This window comes from Kogia breviceps, chromosome 10 (genome assembly GCF_026419965.1).
Source record: "Kogia breviceps isolate mKogBre1 chromosome 10, mKogBre1 haplotype 1, whole genome shotgun sequence".
NCBI classification, from domain to species: Eukaryota; Metazoa; Chordata; class Mammalia; order Artiodactyla; family Physeteridae; genus Kogia; species Kogia breviceps.
Genome location: NC_081319.1, coordinates 64,170,473 through 64,197,450, shown reverse-complemented (window position 1 = coordinate 64,197,450; position 26,978 = coordinate 64,170,473). Strand labels below are relative to the sequence as shown.

At 39.9% G+C, this 26,978-nt stretch overlaps 1 protein-coding gene across 2 annotated transcripts; it reads right to left on the bottom strand.

Moving 5' to 3' along the window:
• Positions 1 to 826: 826 nt before the first annotated feature.
• On the bottom strand, positions 827 to 23,562 carry RAB23 (RAB23, member RAS oncogene family). Of its 2 annotated transcripts, XM_067005892.1 has the most exons (8): positions 23,423 to 23,538; positions 22,745 to 22,838; positions 17,583 to 17,799; positions 15,038 to 15,123; positions 8,887 to 9,043; positions 7,024 to 7,106; positions 6,091 to 6,183; positions 827 to 4,143 (listed from the first exon to the last, which is right to left on the bottom strand). In XM_067005892.1, the coding sequence occupies exons 3-8, from the start codon at positions 17,735 to 17,737 to the stop codon at positions 4,004 to 4,006; spliced, it is 714 nt and encodes a 237-aa protein (XP_066861993.1). In that variant the 5' UTR covers positions 17,738 to 17,799; positions 22,745 to 22,838; positions 23,423 to 23,538; the 3' UTR covers positions 827 to 4,003. The 2 variants fall into 2 exon arrangements, with proteins under 2 accessions (XP_066861993.1, XP_058934115.1); XM_059078132.2 differs by lacking the exon at positions 22,745 to 22,838 and having other exon boundaries at positions 23,423 to 23,562.
• Positions 23,563 to 26,978: the final 3,416 nt, after the last annotated feature.

Below are 26,978 nucleotides of genomic sequence, written 5' to 3'. Positions count from 1 at the left end.
TTTTGAACTTAAACATTTATGCATCTCATAATATGAATGTATTTCTTGATAATACGTGAAAACATGACATAAAATGTGAGAAACTTCGCCTCTGATTTTACCACTCTGAACTGTATATGGTATATCCACTTCATCTTTTTCCAAATGCATCATTTCTTTAAATTTTTCATCATTACAGAAATACAATGTTGTAACTTGCCTTTAAAAGGAAAAATTAAATACTGTTTTAAAGTCTGCTTTTAATTCTCAACTTAAGAACCTCTATTCCATGTAGTTATACAATTTACCCATTCCCCTTACTGGACATTTAGGTTGTTTCCAGTTTGTTGCTTATTACTGCAACATATTTGTGTACGTAGAGCTTTTTCCTTCTTTAGTTTGTTTTTGATTTTCTTTGTATAAATTCCCAGCAATGGGTTTTACTGGGTCAAAGGGTATATACATTTTCATGGCCTTATATGTTTCCAAGGTTTTTTTGTATAAGAGTTATATCAATTTATACTGTCTTCAATAATTAAAAAGTAGCTGTTTCACTGAGAGCTTTTCAGCATTGAGCATTTTTTTCTAATATTAAATATGAAATACCTTAATTTAGATTGCATTTTGTTCACTAACAAGGTTGACCAGCGTATTGATTATTCTTTTATCTGTGATAAATGCAGCAATTATAGAACACTTTTATTTGTTCGAAATAACTAGTGCTATTCATACACAAAAACTTCAGCTTCCCCAAGTACCACTTCAGAATGAATATATCAGATTCAATTTTCTCTAAAGGATAGGTATTCTTTAACACTGCAAGAAAAAAAACCAGTCAAGCTACAGATTGGTTTTATATATTTATATGTCTCTTCATAAAAAGCAGTTACAATCTGAGGACATTCATGATAGTTTTGATGCCAGCCCAAGTTCACCTTAATTAAATCTATTCTTTCCTGGGAAACATTAATTCTCACTGATAACTGGTAAAAACCTCTTGATTTGTCAGACTAATTTGCTATCATCAGGTTCACTGTGAGAAGATTTTCTTTTTGTGCCATCTTTTTCGTTATCAGCTTTTTGAAAATTCAGCAGACAACCAAGTTTTTCTCACGTTCCCAAAGACCGTCAGCATCTGGAAATCCTCCCCTTCCTGTTCACTCCACATCAGCCCAGACTTCTCTGTTCATTAGATGACTGCAGTGTGGGACAGATTTTCACCTGTCAGTTCATTTTGTTTTCAGAGAAACAGATACCGTAACAGTAACGAGCACACTTTAACAAGTTACCAGTAACTATTTCAAAGGTTTTAAAAAGGAGGGGAAAAACTAACAATATTTTACATTAAAGTAATTCCCTTTAAGTTGGGATGTCAGGTCCTGAGGCCACTTCCCCATCCCAGGATCTCCAGAGGAGACCCCAGCCCTGGAGCCCCGGGCACAGTGGAGCCCATCAGTGAGTTCTTCCCAAGCACTGCGCTGCCAGCGTCTGAGGCACCCAGACAGCACGGGACTGCGGCCACAGTGGGGAGGGGCTCTTCTGATAGTGTTAGTTTTACTTTATTTTGAAGAAGTACATGAGTGCTGTCAACTCTGGGCAGATAAAAAGGAAACCACTTAGCCTGGTTTTATTATATCGCCTTATGTGGCCTATTCTGTACACTATTAACTCGAGAGGCAGACTGAAAGAGGAGAAGGAATCCTGAGGACTCTGAAACACGGCAGCCGCGCCACAGCCAAAAATGAGCCACGACATAGGAAAGCTATTACTGCACAAATGCACAACGTCCCAGGGTCTTAGTATTTCTTCAGCATCCATGGTTCATTAGGAATTAGTAGTTAAGTTATTTAAAAGAATTAAAGGCCTCAAGGTGAAAGAATATAATGTCAATTCTGAAGGTGTCTAGAATTGAGAAAGTATTTAACATATCACTTGTGGCTGATTTTCAGGCCTACTTAATTATTTAAAATGACTACTTATGGTTAGGCAACATACAGAATTGCAAATTAAAAATTCAAATGCGTAACAAAGATCTCTTCAGTTCTTGTTTTTAAAAAAGGACAAAACTAAATACATAAAATTATATTACAAATATCAGGGGAACTGCAACCATCATCAGATTTTTTTAATATAGAAAAATAACAAACGTTTACCCACACACATTTAATTAATGTGAAATAGAACTACAACATTTTATATAATGTGATTTTTCTGCTACTAAAGACTATTTGATGCAAAATATATTTTGTGCAAAAATTAAAGGGACTGTATTTCCAGAGAGTAGAAAAGGGAGTCACTAGCGGGTACCCATTGTTAGGAACAGAGTTTTTCCCCAACACCTATCCCACTGCCAGCAATGGGAGTGGTGACAACTGGTGACATAAAAATAAACATATTACTCTGAAATAGATAATGCCAGATTATTTCAGTATTATGAAAAGCAAACCTTCACTCCTGACCACTTAAAGACATGCCCTACAAAATGCTATTTTGTTTTCAACATTAATCTGGACAGGGGATGAGGGTGGTGCAGATGGAAGACTTAAAAAAAAAAAGAACGAGAGAGAGAAACATACAGAAGGAACATATAGAACATTATGCATTTAGTAGAAATAATGAAAAATGACTTTGTGACACATTTTCCAAGAAAAGTTATTTTTACATATATTTAAATCCTGTAAAAACCAGGTATATTGCAAGGGGTTAAAAACAAGTCACTGAGGAATGATAATCAGTTTTACCAGAGTTCATGCAGTTAATTATCTGAGTTGGAAAGCTACTGTCCCAAGTCACAAAATGTATGCTCTGCCACATGATTACATGTTAAAATCACTTATTAAAAGAAATTATTTTGTATTTCATGCTGACAGAGCTCTTGAGAAAGTGCTATACAAACTGAAGTTTATAGAAATTTTTAAATGATAATCTCAAAATACCATACAAAAAATGTGTAAACAAAAAGATGCTTTCGAGTTGCAGGGCATTAGAAAATCCGTAATGTGGTTTAAGACAAAAGATCACCTCCTGTGTATTTTTAAAAATTGTTAGCATAATCCTAAAAGTTCAGAATTGCGTTGTCAACAGCAAAAGGCACTGGGGACAGGGCGGCCACGCTGCACAGGGCAGGGGGTCCTGCAGCCGCCAGCTCGAGCCCGCCATGCATGTGCAGGGACATGAAAAGATTCCACACACAACCAGTGCCACCTGGGAGGGGCTCTAGCACTAAGACACTCTTTCATCTACTGTATATTTACAGTATAAATTCTGGTAAAGCACTGAAAATTAGGTATGGTATTTTTGGCACAAAAGCATTTTTAAAATCTGAGCTCATTTTGCAAAATATCTGTCTAGAATTTCTCATTTGAAAATAGAAACTTATAACATACACGTAAATGTGTAAATGGTTTCATGAATGAATTAGAGTCTATGTTTCCTTAAACACTGCACACACCTTCTGTTTACTCCAGAACCAGGGATCTGCATGCGCACGTACCTCCACGTTCCACATCTACAGATATTGCACAAGTAACATTGCCAAAGTACACACTAATGCAGTCTGGCAAGATTAGGGTTCGCCTTTCAATATTATTCTTTTCAGTATTCAGATTCAATACGACTTCCTAGAAAAGCTAGATGACCAATTTCAGAGAAAGAACGGTTGCTATCTTTCCTTGACCCATGATATTAAAATCTGTACCAGTATATTTAGGCATTTCATTTACGTTTTCCAGCATTTCAAATTCAGCAAAACCTGTTTTTGATGTTTCTTATAGCATTCCTTCAAAAACAGGAGAAGCTTCGTCTAATGTAAAAAAAATTAAAATAAGTCCAGAGGGCGGTAAGTTTTCCACCAGAGACCTTGCTCCATTCTGAAAAGCACCGCAGTGCAGTGCTATCTGTTTAAGTCTGTCAGCTTTCAGAGAGCCATTAGGTGCAAAGTCTGCGAAAAAATTGTGTAACATACCGTGACAGCTGGATGTATCTTACTGCACAATATAATTCATTTCTTCCTCCCTGAAGCGTTTTAGGGTATGCTACAGCTGCTAAAAGGATTTCGGTTTTTCTTGGTCCTCTGTCTGTTGGGCCTGAGGTTGATGACATCTCCACCATTAAGGGTACTTGAATTCTGACCCAAGTGACTCCCAGCAGACGTGCTAAAGACACCTGGAGAAGTTGAAGGAAAACACAGAGGTTAACACTAACGGACCTCAAGGTCACCTACTGCAGACTGTGCACCCAGCTTCTTAGTAAATCAGCAACATATGCAAGTATTTACAGTTTTAAGCTTTTGTTTTCATTCCATTTATTTTTAATACACAGGGTTCAAAGTTCAAAGGGAACCAAAGGGGTCACAGTGAAGTCTCTCACCCACCCCAGCCCCTCGCCTAAGGCACACGTGTTTAGAGTTCCCACACATCCCTGCAGTGATATTGTACACACATGTAGGCTGAAGTGCATATATGGTCTTCTTTCCTCCCTTTGTGTGCTTCTCTACACACTCTTTTCACTAACAATCTGTTTTTGAAATTTTATATCTGTAAATATGATAATTTTAATAACTTCACTTACTAATTTTACATCATAGAACTTCGTCAACAGTACCTGCCTGTAGTTAACAACAGAATGTGTGATACATTGATAAAGATACTGCATATGTAAGAGCCGATAGTGATGTCAGATGTTCCTATCCAGGCTAAAACAATAGCAAAATGGTCTGCAGATACTCAAAGTGATGAGCAGACAGAAGGGATGAACTATAGAAAAACTTTCAACTGTTAGAGTTTTCATTTTGAACAATGTTGGTTCTAAAATGTAATCTCCAGTATATGGGCTATTTATCGTCCACGATACACAAGACTCTGGGCCAGAGACACTATGAGTGACACAAAGACTACTAAGACTGATTCCTGCCCCCAAGAAGCTTACAACCTGATGCGTGAGGTGAGGCACTACAAACAGGCAGTGACGCTACAGGCCACTCTATGTTAAGTGTCATAAAAGAGACAAGATCCCACAGATGGTTCAAAGGAAGGGTCAGCCACATGTAATTTATAAGAAAGGACAAACTACATGGAGGGACTGGACCCCTGGCAATGCCCTGCACTCAGGTCTCTGTTCATTTAAGAGAAGTGAAGGCTGTGCTTCAGCCAGACAGATAGCTGAGAGCTTTCTCCATAGACCTTGAGGGATGCACAGTTCTCAACAGAAGGTGGGAAGGGGAGGCCATTCTTAATGGAAGAGCCAAAATGCGCAAAGGGATAAGTAAGACAGCCCTGGGCAGGCTCAAGAAACAGCGGGCCCTGTGGTGGAACCGTAAACAGGTTACATTACAAAAGTGGGGCACGAGGCCGCACAGGAAGGATGGACCAAACTGTCTTTAAATGCTGGGATGAAGAGAGCCTGCATTGAATGTGTTCCACAACCAGAATCTATCAAAGGGCTTTAATCAGCAGACTGGAAGGAGACAGGGTAGGCCCAGGAGACCAGAGCAGACAGTGGCTTATCACAACTGCCCTGTCGTTTCTCAGAGCATGTGAGGTGTCTGACAGTAGGAACATATGCAATAAAAAGGGCAAAGTAAGAAAAGTTAAAACAGGCCAAGAAAATGCTGTGTGTGTGTGTGCGTGTGTGTATATGTGTGTGTGTGTAGTGAGGAGTGGGGTGCAGGCAGGAGGTCCTTAGGACAGAGGACCGGTGCCCATCCTCCCAGAAGCCATGGCCAAAAAGTAAGACGCGGACAGGTGCTTCCTGTTCTCCAGGGAATACTAAAGTCTGCTGGCATCTCACGTTAAAAATCAGGATGGGTGCTCAGCAAGGTGGTAGGAAAGGGAAAAGGTGTGGAGATGGTGCAAGTGTTAAGTCAGAGAAACAAGTGTTCAAAAAGGACAGATCTTTAGAAAATTCATCAGTTAAAAAATCTTTTAACTCAATATACCTTTTAATGAGAGCTGATACTACTAAATTTAATAATCACTCATCTCACGCTTTCCAGTCACATTTCTTAAAGAAAGGAGCATACTGTATTTTAAAAAAACCCAGTAAGTATGATAATAATGAATGGAAAATAAATTTACCAGGTAAACATGGGGCTAAAACTTCCTGAGTACTTACCAATTTTGTTACTACTTGAATGCATTGATTCAGGATCCTCAGCTATTTGTTGTTTAAGCTTTTGAAGATATTTTTCAGCCAAATATTTAAAAACTGGAATGAAAACAAAACCAAAAACCTTGCCAGGTCAGTATAATTATGCACGTAAAACCTGTTCTTTCACATCACTTACTATAATATTTATACTTACAAAACAAATTTAAAATTATAATTAGAAGTATATAATCTAGTTGAAAAAATTCAACTTCTAAAAATTATCTGAGTAATACCTAATTACAATGGTAATACTAATAAATATATAGTGGCATTTTATTAGTAAAGAAATCAAATATTACTTGTAGTCATTGGCTCTTTAGTTTTAAGTACCTGAATAGTGACTAATATTCAGCAACACTAAACTGACTCAGTCTTAAAAAGACTCTTTCTTTAGCTAAAAAGCACTATTCAGGGGACACTGAAGCAACAGCTGAGCTGCAATCTAATAAAATGAGCAGCAATTCCAGAATGAGAAAAATAACCACCATCTTTCTCTAATCTCACTTTCTTAAACTAGGAAACACTATTAAACAAGTTAAGGTAACTGTAACTACCTAGTGGGGTGTCCACCGCTGTGGGGTTCTAACGCAGCAATTTTAGAAGGTCCGCTGGAAAAACACACACGCATACAGGCACACACATAGCCAGTTGTATTTTTAAAGATAAAAAACAAAACAAAAGCCCACCGGAGTTTTGCTGTAGAGTAACAACTTTTCAAAGACATTAGTAAATAATCAAGGACTCAAATTCAGAGCAGCATCAGCCTTTAAACTTAATGATACATGACAAAGAGAAAATTCTATTCTCATTACAAATACGATTTCTAAACAACAAAAAGAAAAGGCATAAGAAGAATAAACAAACTTCCTGCTGTTAACTGCTAAAAAGGCACTTTACCTTCCGTCACGTTCAGATCCTCCTTCACTGAAGTCCTGTAGAATCTCAGCTTCAACTTTTTTGCCAGTGCCTCAGCTTCCTCACTACACATCAATTTGAAAAGAATGCATGTAAAGGTACTTTCTGAGAGCTTGTTTTATTACATTTACTGCATACAGCCTGAGGACGGCAGTCAGCCCTTCCAGAACAGTTGAGAGCTACACTCAGTGCTTGAGCAGGATTTTCAGTTGTCACTGCTCTTGGGGGGGTAAACACCAGCCATCGCACTGTAACTGCAAGACACTTTTCTATAAAGTCACTTACTCTAGCCTTAAAATGACTAAATGTCACTCTTCTTTATATACTACTTTAATTTTCTCTCTTCGGTTATTAAAAACCCTTGAATTTAATTACACTCTAAAAGTCTTATACTGCATTACCTATTTTACTCTTATTGGCTACAAAACTACTTTGCTGCCAAAGCCGAAGTCAGTATATTGATGTGTCTAGAACAGTGGACTCCTAATTTTAGTTTCATTATGACTCCCAATTCTCTAAAATATTTCCCAATGATTCTACCACACGCCTCCCCTGCCCCACTGTAATCAAGTTGGTCTGTGTCATCAATGACATACATGAGTGATGGCGTGTGACTTGGAGACTCCTCATAAGAGGCACTGCGGTTTCCGCCTTGCTCCCTCTGGGATCACGTGTCTGGGGAAGTGGCTGCCACACGCTGAGGACACTTGCAGCCCGAAGGAGAGGCCACCTGCCCATGGCCAAGTGAGGGTGCCATCCCGGAAGCAGACCCCTCCCCCAGCCCCAGTCAAAAGCCTTCCTGTGACCACAGGCCCTGGCAACATATTGATAGCAACCTCATGAAAACCCAGGTCCAAGCCACCCAGCTAAGCCACTCCCAAATTCCTAACCCACAAAAACTGTGACATAATAAATGTCTGTTGTTTTAAACTACTAAGTTTTGGGCTAATCTGCTATACAGCATCAGACAACTAATACAAGAACTTATTTTAAAAAAAAGGTAAAAACCAAGTAAGTATTTTCAAAGCCAGCAAAACGTTAATAATACAGTAAACAAATACTTATACAGAGAAATTATCTGGATGCCAAACTCTGTTCACAAATATGAGCATAATGGTTCTGGGTATACAAAACAATACGAATCTGAACTGCTTACCTATTTAAACTCATCAACATACTTATGCTAGATATTAAAACATCTAGGGATGTTTTCCTTTTTAAATTTACTTATTTATTTCTGGCTGCGTTGGGTCTTCATTGCTGCACGCGGGCTTTCTCTAGTTGCGGTGAGCGCGGGCTACTACGCTATGTTGCGGTGCGCGGGCTTCCCATTGCAGTAGCTTCTCTTTGTAGCAGAGCATGGGCTCTAGACATGCAGGCTTCCGTAGTTGTGGTTCGCGAGCCCTAGAGCGCAGGCTCAGTAGTTGTGGCGCACAGGCTTAGTTGCTCCTTGGCATGTGAGATCTTCTCGGACCAGGGATCGAATCCGTGTCCCCTACACTGGCAGGCAGATTCTTAACCACTGCGCCACCAGGGAAGTTCCAGGAAATTTCTCGTAACATTCTTACTCTGTCTAGATTTGACTTCACATGAGGAGTTGGATTTGAGCTGCAAGGACCTGGAATTCTAAAAGGGCTTTCACAACGTACTCCTTTAATTTTCTTTACTTCTGATTCAGTGTGAACTTTTTTTAACCCAAACCAATCACACACTAGCTCACAGAAATTTTTAAGTATAAGTCTGTCTTTTTAAAAACTTTCCTAAATTTTGTAAGTGTATGCAAAAACTAAAATAGGTTTTAGCTTTACAGAATTACAGCCACCCCCTCAACAGCAGCCACCTTACTTCTTTATACAAGAGTCATCAAGGAGATCGATCTTGTTTTGTACAAGTACAGTTGGTATATCTCCAACTTCAGCCACCACCTTCTCTCTCCAACTGGAAATCGCTTCAAAAGATTCCCTGTCTGTGGTGGAAAATACAAGCACACAAGCCTGGGCCCCTGTAAGTTCACAAAATAAAAATGTTATTTACATTAATGAAACAATCCTATGCAGGGTGAGGGAAACTTTTACATATTCAAAACAATTTTTATGTAAATAAATGTTGAACTCATCTTTGTAGCACTGCTTTTTTTAAAAAATTTATTTTATTTTTGGAGGTGTTGGGTCTTCATTGCTGCACAGGCTTTTCTCTAGTTGCAGTGTGTGGGGGCTACTCTTCATTGTGGTGTGCAGGATTCTCATTACAGTGGCTTCTCTTGTTGTGGAGCACGGGCTCTAGGCGCGCGGGCTTCAGTAGTTGTGGCCTGCGGGCTCTCGAGCGCAGGCTCAGTAGTTGTGGCGCACGGGCTTATTTGCTCCGTGGCATGTGGGATCTTCCCTGACCAGGACTCAAACCCATGTCTCCTGCATTGGCAGGTGGATTCTGAACCACTGTGCCACCAGGGAAGCCCTATTTTTTAACGTATAAACTCTATTTTCTAATTCAAAGAACCAATTTTTACCAAGAACAGTGGTTCTCAATTTGTGCAAGTGCCAAAGTATCCTCAAAATTATACACATTCCTTGTGGAACACCACAACATACTGATATATTTAATAACACTGTAAAAGCCAGAGAGAACAGTAAACTAGGAATGAATGACAGAGTTGCTGAGTTCTTCTTGTTAATATCTGTCACCTGCTTCTTAATTTCTTTTGGCACAGATTTAAGAAAAGTCTATGAGAGAAAAAATCATAATTTTCTCATTCTATTTACTTTTAAAAAAATCTATATTATTTTATTTTAGTAGCAGAATACCATCAATGCTAAAGAATGTAATTTAGGAACCAGTGCCAAGAGTAAAATATTTATATATATAGTAGAGAGGAAAAGAGTTTAATTTAGTTTTTCATCCTCTTTAACTGCATAATTCCCATACCATACTCACAATATTTTAACTATCAACTATCACATTAGGTTGATAATATCTCATTTTTAAAATAAGCATCAACATTCTGGAAGGGAGTTTTTACCAATGATTTGCTGTTGAATCAGGCAGCATAGTGACAAAAACAGGTGAGAAGAGAAAATCGTCCTGGAGTCAAGAGGGTTCCTCACTGCTACTCCTTCCTTCCAGATACCCCAGGTGTAAGAGTTTCCTACTAAGACTCAAGACACACATACCTGGGCTACCTAAGACACTCTAGGGCCAAAAAAGGTTTATCACCTGAGGGAATATGGTAGAAACCCAAAGCACAATTAATGAAGGAAAAAAACAGCAGTTCACTATGACTGTAAACGCAGAGGTTTCTGTCCTCTAGAACAGGCTTTGGACCAAAGAATAAATTAATTATGCAAAACTGAGGGGTGGGGGACAGGCAGATTGACAGACATAGCCTGAGACTTGCTCAGAACTGAAGGAGAAGTAAAACTGAAGAGATCACACTAGCATACTGGACAACAAATTTATATTTACTTGAACTCTAACATTTACTTAAACTACAAATAAAACATTATTTAATCATACTTTAAGAAACTGTTTTTTGGGGACCTCTCTGGCGGTCCAGTGGTTAAGACTCCACCTTCCAATGCAGGGGGTGCGGGTTCGATCCCTGGTTGGGGAGCTAAGATCCCACATACCTCGGGGCCAAAAAATCAAAAACATAAAACAGAAGCACTATTGTAACAAATTCAATGAAGGCTTTAAAACACGGTCCACATCAAAACAAACAAACAAAAATCTTAAAAAAAATAAATTTTTGTTATAAAACTCTGTTAGCTTTAAACCTAGAATTTTATATCAGTCAAGTGTCATTTAAATTTGAGGGTCCAATAAGGTATTTCCAAGTATACAAGGTCTCAGACACACAAAAAAACACTTATTAGACAAGATGTTAAAAAAAAACAAAACAATAACAACTAACAAACAACAAAAAAAACTAAGCAGATGGTGCCAGAGATATGGGCAGTAAGAATGATTAACTAAGAAAAGCACAATTTTGTTTGAAAAATCAAGGATCAAAGGATAAAAGAAAAAGTCTGTCCATAAAACCTAAAATTATTTAGTGGGGGACTTGGTAGAGAGACCACACTGGGCGGGATGGGCCGCAGTGCCCTCGGAGGAGGAGGGACCTGGATTCAGTTAAGCCACCAGGGAGGTGAGCACGGTGCCTCCTCCCCCAATAGGTGCCCTGTGTGTTCCCCGCCCCGACCCTCCAGCACGGGCTGCAGGGGGCGCTCTGCTCTTCCACCAGGAGTGGTCTAGCACACGCCCCTAAGGGGACTGGATGCTTGGGGAGGGGTGAGGAGGGATAAAAACCTCAGCTTCCCTGGGGTGGGGTCACCCCGAGGCGCGTCTCCCCACCCGCAGTAGTAACTGGCTCATTACTGCACCGTTTATGCACGGTTCTCCCTTCTTTCCCTGGCCTCTCACTTCTACATCCCACACCCACCCAGCTGTGTGTGTGTGTGCGTGTGGGGGGAGGTGTAAAATGACCCTAAAAAAATAATAAAATAAATTAAAATGACCCCACACTGCTCTCCCTTCTTTTTCTTCCTTGGACCTCTAGCTCTGTGTTAGTACCAGCCATCTTTGGGAAAGTTGTTTTAATTTCTCTGTTGTTAATATTGAAAGGCAGCTAGTGTTTTCTACCCATATATTTTACAAAGACCTTTATTTTCCTACTATTCAATCTTCCTTCAATACTACCTACCCTAAAAATTGCACCAATGGAAAAGTTTCTGCATTATCATAGATAACAGTAAGTCACCCATAGAAGGATCACTTCTAACAGTTAATAAACTACCTTACTTGACCATGCATCAGAAATACAGAGCTCTGAATAAATTTTTGTTGTCAATGATAAGATCACCAATAGCGAGTATTTATTCCTCCTTAATAAGATCATTCCAAAAAAGTCACTATATTTTAATGCAATTCAGAAAATAACCTCCAAGACACATAATGTGCAGAGAGTAATTCTATCCTCAAATCACTGACAGATCCTACAAGATGATCTGTAGGCTGGTCCTGAGTGTGGCTGACAGCAGCATCAGTGTCACCTGGGAGGTTGCAGAAATGCAGACTCTCAGAGCCACCCACAGATCTACAGAATTCAGTTTGCATTTTAATGAGCTCCCCAGGGAATTCCTATGCACTGTCAAGTTTAAGAGACACTGCTCTAGCAAACAGTGGCAAAGGCTTTAAAACTACTATTATAGATACTACTCAGGATTTAAAATGCTGGCCCTTATTCTTTTTGACATTCTATACAATCTAAAGCACATAAATTATTCAATGAACCAATCTGTCACAGATTCCATGCTCACATAATTTCAAAACTAACCTCAGACTTGCATAGTCTAATTCTGTTGTTCCTTAATTCTTGCATTTATAATTATAACTTATAACTAGCTTCTTGTCCAGAGCTATTTCATTTCCAACAATTTATATTCATTTATATTTGTGGAAAAAAATTATTTTTTAAGAAAATAAGGGTTTCCTTCTACTTATGTGTATGATCTCAAATAACAGGTCTCAAGTCTATTACCTAATTTACATATACTTAGAAGCATTTTTTTTCTGAGAACCAAGTCACAGTAAAAAACTGTAATAAAAATCTACTTCATGTTGTATGTAACTTTCTGTACTAAGTACGGTTTCTACTGTGCTCTGTTCTAACCTACTGATAAGGAGATCATGTTTCCACATGTCTCACTGTACAATTAAGCCAGCACTCTAAGAGCATATGATGTCTTGGAGCAATGGTCTTGCTATAATAGGTCTTTTAAATGAATTACAATAAATTTTTTCTTTTTTAAATATAATTTTTATGCATCTTGAGTAACACATTTTTAGGACATAAGTCAGTAGGTCATAATTTTATAAGGCATAGTGTTTCTATCACTAAATCTCTATCTTAACTCATTCTGCCCACCTTAACTTTTCTTCCTACTCTTTATTTAATTATATCATCATCTGAATCTATACTAGTAGCAGATATTACCTGGTGCCTAGCTGCCATCCAGTGCCCCGTCCCCAAGAACACCTCTCCCCCTCTGTACAGTAGCCTATGGCTTAGGCAGCTAAACTTCCCTCTGCCTTGGGAGAGCCCCAAGTGCGCCAAGCCCATTAGGGCAATCACCTTCCTCTGACTACTCACTGTAATCTGGTCAAAGGTGATCTAATCAGGTAAAAGCTCTGGACTTTTGGTCCATTGTTGTGGGAAGTAACCCTCGGTCCCCAAGAATGTGAACAAAAAGCAATGTCGATGGTAGCAAACTTGCAGACAAGAGGAACCACAAATGAAAGCTACTCCCAGTAACAAGTCAACAGACGCTAAATAAGTCGGTTTGAAATTCTTTTCTGCTGTCAGCAACCAAAAGCACTCTGATAGAACCTCAAAAAAAATAAAAGCATACAAGTCCAATATGCCATTTCTCAAATTCATGTAACATTGCCACTGTTTGTTCCTTAATTCAAATAGGGATGTGAGGGAAAAAGCTGAAGCTTGAGACCTGTCTCAGTATCCACCCTCTTTGCCATTTTAACATAGTTAGCTAAAAAACGTTACATTAAAAAAAAAACTTTTAACAGATCTATTTATACACTTAAGATTGCTTTAAGTTAAAATGTTAAACACAGAGAAATCAATGCTGTTTAAAGCCTTTTAGTTCAAATGAAACAAAGTGAAAAGAAATTTGAACATCACCCATATAAATTAAGATGTAAATACTAACAATTATGGGCTCTCTTTTTAGTTTCTGGCAAAGAATGTTTTTTGTAAACATATGAAAGAGAAACGGTATGATTCATTGACATCTAACAAGTTAAAACAAGAAGTCTGCAACAAACTGGATGAGTCAAGTTAAAAAAATTAGAAGATAATAATGTTGAACAAAGTCTTATGGCAGTGGATATTAAAATATGTTTAGCGGGCTTCCCTGGTGGCACAGTGGTTGAGAGTCCGCCTGCCGATGCAGAGGACACAGATTCGTGCCACGGCCCGGGAAGATGGGAAGATCCCACATGCCGCGGAGCGGCTGGGCCTGTGAGCCATGGCTGCTGAGCCTGCGCGTCCGGAGCCTGTGCTCCGCAACGGGAGAGGCCACAACAGTGAGAGCAGTGAGAGGCCCGCGTACCGCAAAAAAAAAAAAAAAAAAAAAAAAAAAAAAAAAAAAGTTTAGCTACCTGGTCTTTTTCTTTAAATTAGGGACCCAAATGAGCTACTTAACTGTAGAGTTCCAACGTTTTCTCCTTTTTATTCATATACGAATTTGACCAGTTTTGTCTTTTTTTAAGTTAAACTTTATTTTGAGATAATTGTAGACTCACAGAGTTTTGTCCTTTTAAATTAGAGACATAATGATGATACTTTCTCCAAAAATAACCATACTAGTTAAAAAGTAATACTGCCATATCACATTGTCAAAAGCTTAAAAAGAAATAACCCAACCTATTTTTTTCCACACAAAAAGAACATATATTTTATGCTGAGAATTTAGAGAAGAAAGCTAGGTAGGTAAAAAGAGGAATTTCCCCCACAGTTTATTTAGTTGTAGATCCTATCATTGTAGCTCTGCCTTTTCACATGTATCTCATACTTTCCTGAACTCGTAAAGCCTAGAGAAGGCTTTACCCACATTAAATATCATAACAAAATGCTATCTTGTCTACCAGGGCTTTACTTTTTCTTATGTTAGTTTCCACTCTGACTATGTAGTCATTTCCCTGGAGTCAGAGAAGACTTTTCACAACTTCTGACTTATTAGGTCTGGGAATGCCTATATGAGTCATGTAATTATAAGGCAGAGATAAACAGTCTATAGCACAGAGTATTATTTACCACCCAACAAGATCTTTAGAAGAATAATAGTCTGGGGTTTTAAAAAATACTTTGGAATTAATTTAAATATTCTTAAAGAGAAATCCTTCTATGGGAAACAAGAAAAGCAAAGTTGTTTGTTCAGCTAAAGGAACATGTCAAAACAAATTAAAGACACCCATGATTTACCTCGATAGTAGGCCTTTGTTATTGCATCAAACTCCTCTTGACCTGCTGTATCCCATAACATGAGCCTGACGTCTTCATCATTAACTCTGAAACAAGAGATGAATGTATTTCATATGCAAAGGAAATGTTTTTATTTTTCAAATCTGGAGGTATTAAAACTACATTGTTGGGCTTCCCTGGTGGTACAGTGATTAAGAATCCACCTGCCGATGCAGGGGACAGGGTTCGAGTCCAGACAGGAAGATGCCACATGCCGCAGAGCAACTAAGCCCGTGTGCCACAACTACTGAAGCCCGTGCGCCTAGAGTCCGTGCTCCGCAACAAGAGAATCGACCGCAATGAGAAGCCCGCGCATCGCAGCAAAGAGTAGCCCTCGCTCGCCACAACTAGAGAAAACCCGCGTACAGCAACGAAGACCCAACGCAGCCAAAAATAAATAAACTTATTTATTTATTTACTTATTTTTTAAAAATATTTACTTATTTTTAAAAAAACAGCAACTACATTGCTGGTTTCACTCTGAAAAAGTCTGAGTGCTTTTAAATGCTGATACCATTACCAACAGTGCAAGTAAAGGGTGAAAGACACTCCCCTAAAGCTGTAATTTTATACATTTTGGATTTATCTGTCATGTTTTTTCCTTCAACCACAGTCACAGATAGTGGTGACTCTAAGACTAGCATCCAAGGGGTCCACGCCTGAGGATTCAACCAACTGCAGATAGAAAATATTTGGAAAAAAAATTCTAGAAAGTTCCAAAAAGCAGAATTTGAATTTACTGTGTGCCTGGCAACTATTTACACAGCATTTAACATTATATTAGATATTATAAGTAATCTGGAGATTATTGAAAGTCTATGGGAGCACGTGTGTAGGTTAAATGCAAATACTATGCCATTTTATACAAGGGACTGAGTGCCCGTGGATGTTGGTGTCCATGGGATCCTGGACACCCAGGGTCAGCTGTCCTGGGAAAGGGTTCCCTTAGGTCAGGGCTTGCCCTCCTCCTGCTAACCTATTCTAATGGGGGTAGAATAGTAAGAAAGGAAAGAAGCAGCTTACTGCTTGGTTGCCCTTTAACCCCCAAATTAACTGTTCTGTCACACCTGTTGTCTTATTCGCAGGCAGTAGTTCTGTTCTACAGTCACTGCCAACACTGAATTAGCAAATCCTGAACCATTCTTCTGACGGAAAATACCAGGCGGGCGAGGTGCCTGTGAGCCCCTGGTTACAATTTCATCAACTGATCAATATATAACCTTGTTTTTGGCATTGTTCTGTTTAAAGACACCTTATTTAATATACACTGTTGATTCATTAACATTGAACCCATGGCCAACAGTACTATAACTGGTGCCTGAACGAAGCTTATCTAATACATGTGTTTTCTCCACAAGGCACGTCACAGCTCACCAGACGGCACTTCAGCTATAGGCATGGGGTCATTTTAAACAGCAAAACTACCAACAAAAAGCACAAAAACGTGGCACAAAAACAGAACATGAAAAGGCCACTCATGTACGGTATGAGAGATGAAACAAAAATGCAGAGGGTTGCCTTGTTCAACCTCAGCCGGACGTGTGTATAAGTGACTCAAATTTTTTGCTGCTCTGTGCATGTCCACAAATGACTACCAGAGTACTGGGAGTACTGAGTCTGGGGTTACAAATAAATTTAGCAAGCAGTGAATTTGCAAATATGAAATCCACAAGTAATGAGAAGTAACTGCATACTTAAAATATAAATATGGAATCTACAAATAATAAGTATTTTTAAAATAAAATTTTTAAAAGTATTTTTAAAAAGAGGGTAACAGAATACAGATTATAAATTCAACAATCTTTAAAACAATGAACACAACTATCTTTGATGCTAGTGTCTGGGATAGTTAAATCATATTTGTTTAATGTTTCTTATTTCTTTGTGATATATTTGGGTTTGTCTCCTACAATTTAAAATATCCTTAAAAGTTCTCAGGACTAATGACAAAAAGTGTTACTTTGAAGTGTTTTAGAATCCAATTGGATTTCCTTTTCACAGGAGTATTTAATCCTCTCAAATCTTTCTCTTATTTCTTTAAAGTAAAAACAAATTATTAATTCTCTAACTTCTATATGCCCAGTTTTAAAAAGAGAAGAGACATTTTACACAAATAGATCCCATAATATAAGAGATGAAAATTACTCTGCGAGACAGGTAACTTTCCTTCCAAAGAAAATAGTGGACAGAAATCTCAGTAGAATCAAGCGTCAGTTTGTGTTTAAGAAGTGCCCAGGGTGCCACCAATAAATATAAAACAGATGTAAGACAGAAAAAGAGAGAAGGGAGAAGTGTAGGAAAAAAAAAGAAGTTAGAGAGGAAGGGAAGAGATGGGGGAAGGGGAAAAAAGAAGGCGAAGACACACAAAGGAGTGAATAACTGAAAACCCGCTGCCACTAGACACCTAGCCTTGGATTGTATTGTACTCAGTTACTATTATTCTGAGCAAACTCTTGGACACAGCTCACAAATCAAAACTGAGAGGATAAAACAGCCAAGTACATACTGTATCTGTCGCTCCAAAAAGTCAACTCCGATGGTTTTCTTGTAGTCTTTTGTAAAAATGCCTTTGCAATACCGCTGAATCATACTTGATTTTCCAACTGCGCCATTCCCCACAACCACCATCTTTATGGCCACTTCCATATCTTCCTCCAACATTTTTGGAGTTGAAAAGGTTTCTGTGCCAAATTTAATTCCAGGTGATCTGATCTCTCTCAAATCTGTGGTTTAAAATGAAATTATTTTTTCATGACATCAAAACTATATAAAATAAAATAAGCTATAATTGTTTTATCAAGAAATAATCATAATGAATTACAAGAATTTTCTTCTGTGATGAAGGCCCTCTCCCCACCCTGTTCAGATAATGTAAATTCTTTGAAAAGAGAGACAATAATACCATTCACTTTTGCATCCTTAACAACAGCAGAATGTATGACTTCCAGGTACCAATAAATGCCTAGATTACATAGTTCTGCCTTTCACTGAGACTAGAGTATGGGCATTAAGAGTCGAGGCCTGACTTACTCGTTGCTATTTACTGGTTCTGTGCTCTTAGTGAAGTTCTTTCTTAACCTCTTGAAGCTTCAGTTTCCTGAGGATATTTACCTCACAGGATTGTTGATCAATGATAGATACAAAGCACTTAGCACAGTGAAAGTTAAGCATTCAAAAAAAGGGTAGTTTCATATACCATAATAAATCCTCCATGGATAGTTACCACCAAGTGGGCAACAAATACAAAATCTAAGGAAACTGCTCTTCATCCTCACAGGTAATAATTAATGTCCCTAGAACAGCACCCTAAGGAAGGGTTTTGTATAATGCTATGCAACCACGTGATAGCATCAGGCTCGTAGTTACAGTGCTCTAGTGTTTAGATTACAGTGGATCCTCTACACATCATCTTATACCATGCATTTTTTTTCATTAGTTTCAGACTAGTTACAGTTACTCATATAATGAAAGTAATAGAATGTGTACTGTTGGCATTTTAGACTGAAAAGAACAGAAAGCCAATTTCTTCATATTTCTTCTTAAAATTACTAGGTAAGTTCCTGCCTACTTAGCTATTATATTCCAGCTACCTTAACCAAAAATCCATTTATACAACCACTACACAAAACATGTCTGAAATGTGAAGAACATTTCTTTCTTTGCCCCTAATGGAGTCTCAGTAATTGTCCCTAATGCTTCACAAACTTGCACGATTGTAAGAAGCATCTAGGAGCACTTGTTAAACTACAGGTTCTAGGTCTCCACTTCAGACATAATTAAATGATTAAAACAACAACTTAAAGTATTGGAACAAGAGAAAGAAGATGACAGAAGCAAAAATATGGGTAAATATAGCAGACTTCTCTTAAATGTTCTGTGTTACATTTGACAGTTGAAAGAAAAATTATAATACTGTTCAACATGGTTTTCAATATATGTAGAGAAAACATTTAAGACAAGTAATTATACGTGGAAGAGGGGACTTCCCTGGTGGTCCAGTGGTTAGGACTCTGTGCTCCCAATGCAAGGGGCCCTGGTTTGATCCCTGGTCAGGGAACTAGATCCTGCATGCCGCGAGCCTGCATGCTGCAACTAAAAAAAGATCCTGTGTGCCACAACTAAAGATCCCGCATGCCACAACTAGAGATCTTGCATGCCGCAACTAAAAGAGCCTGTGTGCTGCAACTAAAAAAAAGATGCCACATGCTGCAACAAAGATCCCACATGCTGCAACTAAGACCTTACACAGCCAAATTAAAAAAAAAAAAATTATACATGGAAGAGGACAAAAGGAGGTAAGGTTTCTTTACTTCACTTGAACTGGTAAAATGTTGACACCAACAGACTGATGAATTACCTATGCAGCTAAACAAGTTACACAAAGAGATACTCAAAACCACTATAAAACACAATAAAACAAAATGAAATTCTAAAAACAGAAAACTGTCAAAATCCAATCAACATTTATAAAGCTGTCCATGCAACAACAGCACAATATACTTCAAGCACCCACTGAACATATACCAAAATAGAACATATTCTAGGCCATCAAACAACCCTCAACAAAAGCCAAATAAAGGGACCACAATGAAATCAAACTAGAAATCAGTAATGGAAATATAACAGGAAAATCTCCAAACATTTGGAAATTAAAAACACAGATTTCTCAACAACCCATGGGCCAAAGAAGAAGCTCAAGATAAATTTAAAAAATAACTGAATTGAATTAAAATGAAAATATGTCAAAATTTATGGGACACAGCTAACATACTGCTGAGAGGGAAAATTTACAGCACTAAATGCTTACCTTAGAAAAGAAGAAAAGTCTCAAATCAATAATCTAAGCCCCCACCTCAAAAAACTAGGAAAAGAATCGCAAAATAAACCCAAAGCAAGCAAAAGGATGGGAATAATAAAGAGCAGAAATCAGTGAAATTGATGTAACCATTAGGAAAATTGAATTTATAACTTTAAAAACTCAAAAAGAAATCTCCAGGCTCAGGTGATTTCACTGGAGAATTCTACCAAACTTTTCAAGAATGATACATACTCTTCCCCGGAATACAGAAAAGGAGAAAACACTCCCTAACTTATTTTATAAAGCCAGCATTATCTTGATACCAGCACCACACAAAGACAGTACAAAAAAGAAAACTAAACAAATAACCCCTCATGAACACAAATGCAAAAATCCTCAACAAAATATTAGTAAATCACATCCAGCAATATATAAAAAGAATAATCAGGACCAAATCGGCTTTATTTGGGAATGCAAGGCTGGTTCAATACTCAAAATTCAATCAGTGTAATCCACCATATTAAGAGTAAAGAAGAAAAACCACATCAACAAACATTTGTGAAAAAAACTCTCAGCAAACTAGAAACAGAAGAGGACTTCTTCGACCTGATAAAGGGCATCTATTAAAAAAAAAAATCTACAGCTAACATCACACTTAATTCTGAAAGACAGATTGAATTCCCCCTTAGACTGAGAACAGGTAAGGATGTCCACTCTCACTACTCCTGTTTATCATTAGACCTAGCCAGAGCAAAGGGCAACTAAATTACATAAAACGCTTATAGATGAGGGAAAAAACTATCTCTATTCACAGATGACATGACTGTCTATCTAGAAAACTCCAAGGAATCAAACAAACAATCCTGGAAATAATAAGTGAGTTTAGCAAGGACACAGGATACAAGAGCAACACACAACACTCAACTGTATTTCTAATATCCTAACAATGTACAATTTGAAGCCAAAATTTTAAAAATTATATTTACAATAGTTTCCTCCCAAAATGAAATACTTTGGCATAAATCTAACAAAACATGTAAAGGACCTGTATACTGAAAACTACAAAACACTAATGAAACAAAGAAATAAATGGAAAGATATATCATGTTCATAGATTGAAAGATTCAACAAAGTAAAAATAGCAATTCTCCCCAAACTAATCTACGGTTTGATATAATTCCAAAGTACCAGCAGAATATCTTGTAGTTAAAGACAAGCTGATTCTAAACTTTATATGGAAAGGCAAATTAACTAGCATAGCTAAAACAATTTTGAAAAAGAATAAAGTTGGAGAAGATCATGCTACCCAATTTTAAGACACTATAAAACTACACTATAAAACTACATCCATCAAGAAAGTTTGATACTGGCAAAGAGAAAGACACAGAAATCAATGGAACACAACAGAGGGCCAAAATAAACCCACACAAATACAGCCAATTGATTTTTGACAAAGGTGCAAAACTATTAAATGGAGAAAAGACAGTCTTTTCAACAAATGGTGATGGAACAACTGGACATTCATACGCAAAAAAGTAAACCTTCCCCTAAATCTCACACCTTACATAAATAATTTTAAATAGATTATAGATCTAGATATAAAACTATAATATCTAGAAGATGAAAATCTTCTTGACCTGGAATTAGGCAAAGTTCTTAGATATGCTACCAAAAGATGTATAAAAGCAAATATGGATAAATTAGATTTCATCAAAATTAAAAACATTAGCTCTGGGAAAGACACTGTTAAAACAATGAAAAGAAGCTACAGACTGCAAGAAACTTTTGCAAAATATATCTAACAACTTGTATCCAGAACATATAAAGAACCCTCAAAACCCAACATAAGAAAGAAATTACTGAATTTAAAAATAGGCAAAAGTCTTGGCCAGTACTCATCCAAGATTATATATGCCAATTAAGTACATGAAAAGATATTCAACATCTTTAGCCATTAGTTAAAGACACATTAAGACCACGATATACCACTACATGCCTATTAGAATGGCTAAATTAAAAAATCCAACAATACAAAGTGCTAGAGAGGAGGTGAAGCAACTGGAACTCTCACATGTTGCTGGTGAGAATGCAAAATGAGAGAGCCACTCTGGAAATTCAGTGTGAAAGTGTATTAAAGTTAAACATACTTTATATGATCGTGTAATCCCAATCTTAGCAGTACCCTAGAGAAATGAAAACTTATGTTCACACAAAAACCTGTATATGTTTATAGTAGCTATAGTCATAATCACCAAAAACTGGAAACGATCCAAATGTCCTTCATTGGGAGCACATCCATCTAATAGAATACTACTCAGCAATAAAAAAATAAATTGTTGATACATCCAACAACTCAAAGGAATCTTAAAGGCATTATGCTGAGTGAAAGAAGGTTACATGTTGCATGATTCCATTTCTATGACATTCTGGAAAAGATCAGTAATTGCCAGGGGTTGGGGTAAGGGGGAGGATATAAAAGGATAGCATGAGTGTTTTGGAGGTGACAGAACTGTTCTAAGAATGACTGTTATGGTGGTTACATATATCTAAAATTCACAGAACTGCACACACCCCAACAAAGTCAATTTTACCATATAATTTTTAAAATAATAAAATGTAAAGAAAAGTAAGTGGAATAAGATTTTAAAACAGGCAGTCTGACTCCTGTGATTATCAGCCACTACTCTACAGACTTAAAGAACTATACCAAAACAATTAAATTCTTAGAAAGTAAGCATAATTCTGAGTACAATAGTTTAAAAGCTTGACAGTAACACTTTACATGTGTTTTTTTCCAAGTTTAATTTTAAAGATTTTGCCAACCAACAGCCGTCCAATACATTAGAAAAGTTAAGGATGAGTTAACTCACTGATCAAAAGGGTAGCTTTTTCATCACAGCCTGTATGTACTTCAGCACAGGTATGATTATATTTATAAAAACTTCTCAAGTTCAATGAAGTTACCTAGAAGATGTCAGGAGTTACATAAAACCTGGAGAAATAGACAGCCCTTTTCAGACTGTACTGCCACTGGGATCCCCGAGTGAAGTGACTCTGCGGTAGCCAGTGTCAAGGAGACCGCATAGTCAGGCTCATTCATATTCGAGCGGAACCGGAGCAATACCCGGGCTGGGTGCGGCCGCAGGCAGGGAAGGGGCCCGCCTCCCAGGACGGGGTCTGGAAACCAGGGTGGGGCTTGGGCCCTTTCCCCGCCAGCCCCAACCCACACCTAACGCCCAGTCCCCACCGCCCCGCTGCACTTCCCCTCCCGAGGGCCACCCCAGGGAGGCGGGGGCGCGTGGAGGGGAGGGGAGGGGGCGCCGGGGGTTGCGCCCACCGCCTGCCGCAGGGACCCGGACCCCGAACTCGAAGTGCGCGCGCGGCGGCCGGGCCGGGGAGGGGCACCCGGCCTGGAAGCCCCCGCCGAGCTCCTGTCCGGCCCCCGGTGGGCACATCCCAGGCCGCGGGGACGGGCGGGTCCTCCGCAGCCAGCCCCGGTCGAGGGCGATGAGTGCGGCCAGCCGCCCCGGGAGCGAGCCGCTACTCACCGTCCCCGCGCCGCCCGCCGCCCGCCGCCCGGCGCGACCGCTCCTCCTGGTCGCGGTGTAACCGCCGTCTCCGCCGCCCGGTGCCAGCCCCCCGGCAGGGCCTCCGGCCGGCTCGCGCCCTCTTTTGCTCTTTTAAGAATGACTGTGATTTTTTTCAGGAACTTTATTGGCAGAAGGAATCGGAACCAGCAGATCGCTGCGGCCCCGCCGCGGAGGGTAGGGCGCGGGAGACTCGCCTCCCTTCTGCTGCGGACGCCCCGCACTCGGAGCATGCGCCGGACTTTCAGTGCGCACGCGCGCGCCGCCGGCCTCGCCCCACTGCCCCGCCCCCGAGCTGGCTGAGGCTGAGGGGCGCCGCGTTCCCTGTGAGGCAGCTGGAGCTGGTGGGGTTCCAGGAGGCGGGGGGAGAGGACGCTGCCGAGGAAGGGCCGCAAACGCTTCGCTTACACAGTGGTCAGCTTTCAGAGTCCTCACAGGACGTGCCCGCCCTGGATGCACACCTTATACTCTTGACCGGAGGACATCCAAGTGGCGGAGTGAGCAAAACTGGAGCAAAGTCGAAAACGCACTCGGTCCGTACTCTGTGACTGGACCAAGTGCAAGGCTCCGATGCTTAATAATTAAGAGAACCAAACAGAAATCCAAAAGTTGGCCCCCAAAGCAACCTAAACTTTGCTTCAGTTGTTTTACTACTGTAAAATAGAAAAAAAAGGAAAATACCAAGTGTTGACGAGGTTGTGGAGTAGCTGAATTCTTCTGTCCTGCTGCTGGAATGTTAACTAGAATAACTTTAAAAAACAATTTGGCGTGCTAGTAAAGAAGCATACCCTATGACCTAGTAGTTCCATGTCTATGTGTTCAGCCAAGAGAAGCGTGTGCTTACGGGGGCACCAACAATTATCAGAATGTTCACAGACGCATTTGTTTTAATAATCCCAAATGGAAATATCGCAAAAGACCATCAACAGTAGAATAAATTAATACATTCACAGTGTTCATATACTGGAATACTACTCAACAATGAGAAAAGTGACCTGCAACTACAGGCGACAACATGGATGAACTGCAGAAACATAAAGTTGAGCATAAAAAGTCAAGACACGAAAGTGTTACTGACCAGGGTTCTTGGCCTTCCCTAATCAATAGAAATTGAGTAGAGGCCAGATAAGAAATTCAGGTAAGGCTTTATTGGGACCCCTGCTGTAGCATGGGGGAGAGAGAACAAGCAACAGGTTCCCTTGCTTGCTGGCTTGCTTGCTGGGGGACGGGGAGGGGGGGAGCAAGCTTGTTCCTTATATAGGGTGAGGGCAGGGGTGTATCCAAGGGTTGGGCCAGAGGTGTGGCTTAGGTGGTCTGCCCACCCCCTTAGGTGGTGTTGAATGCAGGGGGCATGCGCAGTACCCTGCTTTTGCTCCAGGCTCTTCAGGAGTGGCAATTGGGTTTTTTTGGTCTCTGTATTTTTTGGGTCCAGAATTTGCCCCAACGTCGCATGCATGCAGTTATTTTTAGTCCCATACAGTTTCTTTGTATTTTGTTGCTCGAGGAGAGGTGTGTCCATTTGCAAGCACTGCAGCAAAGGGACCCTGGTCCCAGCCTGTCTCATTCCCCCCGAGAGACTCTACACCCTTATTCTTAAGGGTAAGGAGCCGAGGTCTCTTCTTCTGAAACTTCTTCCTGCTGGACAGGGGCCGCAGAGCCTAGCCTGCCCTAGATGTCCCTCGCTGTTTCAAGGACCTGTAGGGACCTGGGCCACTTTCCGCTGGAATAGGCTGAATTCCTTGAGCCATCATGAGCCTTACTTCAAACCGTTGGAGCCTGAAAGACACAAACTTAACCAAAAGGTTCAATAGACAAGGGCTAAAAAGGAGAAGAACAATGATAGCCATTAAAGGGCCTAGTAAGGGAAGGAACCAGGGTTAACTTTGGGCTTCCTTAACTGTTGACCAGACAAGGGAGGCAATATCGTCCCTGCCAAAATTATGAAGCCACTATGCCTTATTCGGCCAGAAGGTAATCAAGGGCCAGAAAATTGTCAAGAATCACATCAGCCAAGGAAAGAAGAGAGGTCGCAAGTCCTGTTAAGGGTTCAAATAAGAGCCAACCCACTACATCATTTTACTTATCTGTTGATGGTGCCTGTCTTTTGAATAGGTATCTGAGATTGTCCACTGGCTCACAGGTGTATTGTTCTTCTGTTGTGACCTGCGGGGTTTCTGGAGGTAAAAGCTTTAGTCTGGACAAATGTACCTAACTAGATATTCCTTGAAGTTTGACAGCAGTAGGGTGGCTAAAATTACTTTATAGAGGCCCTTCATTTTGGCATTAGTTGGTGTTGGGGGGGGACCCCTCTTTCCAGGTTTTAAGAAGAACTTGGTCCCTGGGGTTTATCTGTGGAGAAACTGCTCCTTCCTCTGTATTTTTAGTGGGAGCTGGCAGTGGCATAATTCTGGATTGCCCTCTGAACTTGTTCTAGATTAATAATGTATCTCGGGGCCTGGTTTACTTCCTCATCTGGTAGAATGTCAGTAGTAAGAAAAGGCCTCCCATTGGTCATTTCAAATGGGCTAAGCCTCAGACCACTCCTGGGGGCTACACGGACCCTGAGGAGTGCAATAGGAAGCAAGTTGGTCCAGGGTGCATGAGTTTCTTGGCAGAGCTTTGCTAGGTTTTCTTGAAAGTATGGTTCATTTTCTCTACCTTCCCTGAAGACCGGGGATGCCAAGAGGTGTGTAGCTTGTAGCCTATCCCTAGGGCTGTTGTGAGTCCCTGTGTGATTTTGGCTATAAAAGAGGGCCCGTTATCACTCTGGAGGGACTTTGGAAGTTCAGATCGAGGAATTACTTCCTTTAAAAGGGACTTACAGATGTCCATATCAGGTGGGGAAGGCTTCATGGACATCAGATCTGATGTCCATGTCAGATCAGGTGGGGAAGGCTTCAACCTATCCTGTGAAAATAGGAACAAACATCAGAAGATATTTATATCCTGATCGTGGGGGCATTTGGGTGAAATCTAACTGCCAGTCTTCCCCTGGATATGTCCCTTGGCGTTGGATTCGCCTGAGTAACGAAGGGGGAATTAGATGGATCTGTGGGTTATTATGGGCTCATAAATCACAGGCAAGTGTTACTTGTTTTATTGTTCTTTTAAGCCCCTTCCCTGAAAAAGGCTTTTGCACCAAGTCCCATAGTGGGTGGCATCATGTAAGCTCTTAGTGAATTTCCATCATTGGGCCTCAGGGCTTAGAACCTTATTCTCCTTTTTATACCAGCCTGTGCTTCCCTTCTCATAGCTCTACTTCTCAGCATTTTCATGTTCCTGTGGGGAATACTGGGGAAGGCTAGAGAGTTCAGGGGGGGCCAATCACTAGAGCCATAACTTGTTCGGGTTCCTGCAGCCAAGCTGCCTGTTTTGCAATTTGATCAGCTTTGCTGTTCCCTTAGCTCACAAAAGAGCCATCCCTCTGATGGCCCTTGCAGTGGATTACTGCTACCTGTGTTGGAAGCTGCACTGCTTCTAAAAGAGCCAGACCAAATCTTTATGTTTTATGGGGGAA

Excerpts from the sequence above, each read along its gene's own strand:
- RAB23 (XM_059078132.2), bottom strand. The coding sequence starts at position 17,737 with ATGTTGGAGGAAGATATGGAAGTGGCCATAAAGATGGTGGTTGTGGGG. Across the intron at positions 7,107-8,886 it reads GATGACTCTTGTATAAAGAA|TGAGGAAGCTGAGGCACTGG; the intron begins GTAAGGTGGCTG and ends ATTGATGTGTAG. Across the intron at positions 4,144-6,090 it reads TTCAAGTAGTAACAAAATTG|GTGTCTTTAGCACGTCTGCT; the intron begins GTAAGTACTCAG and ends CAACTTCTCCAG.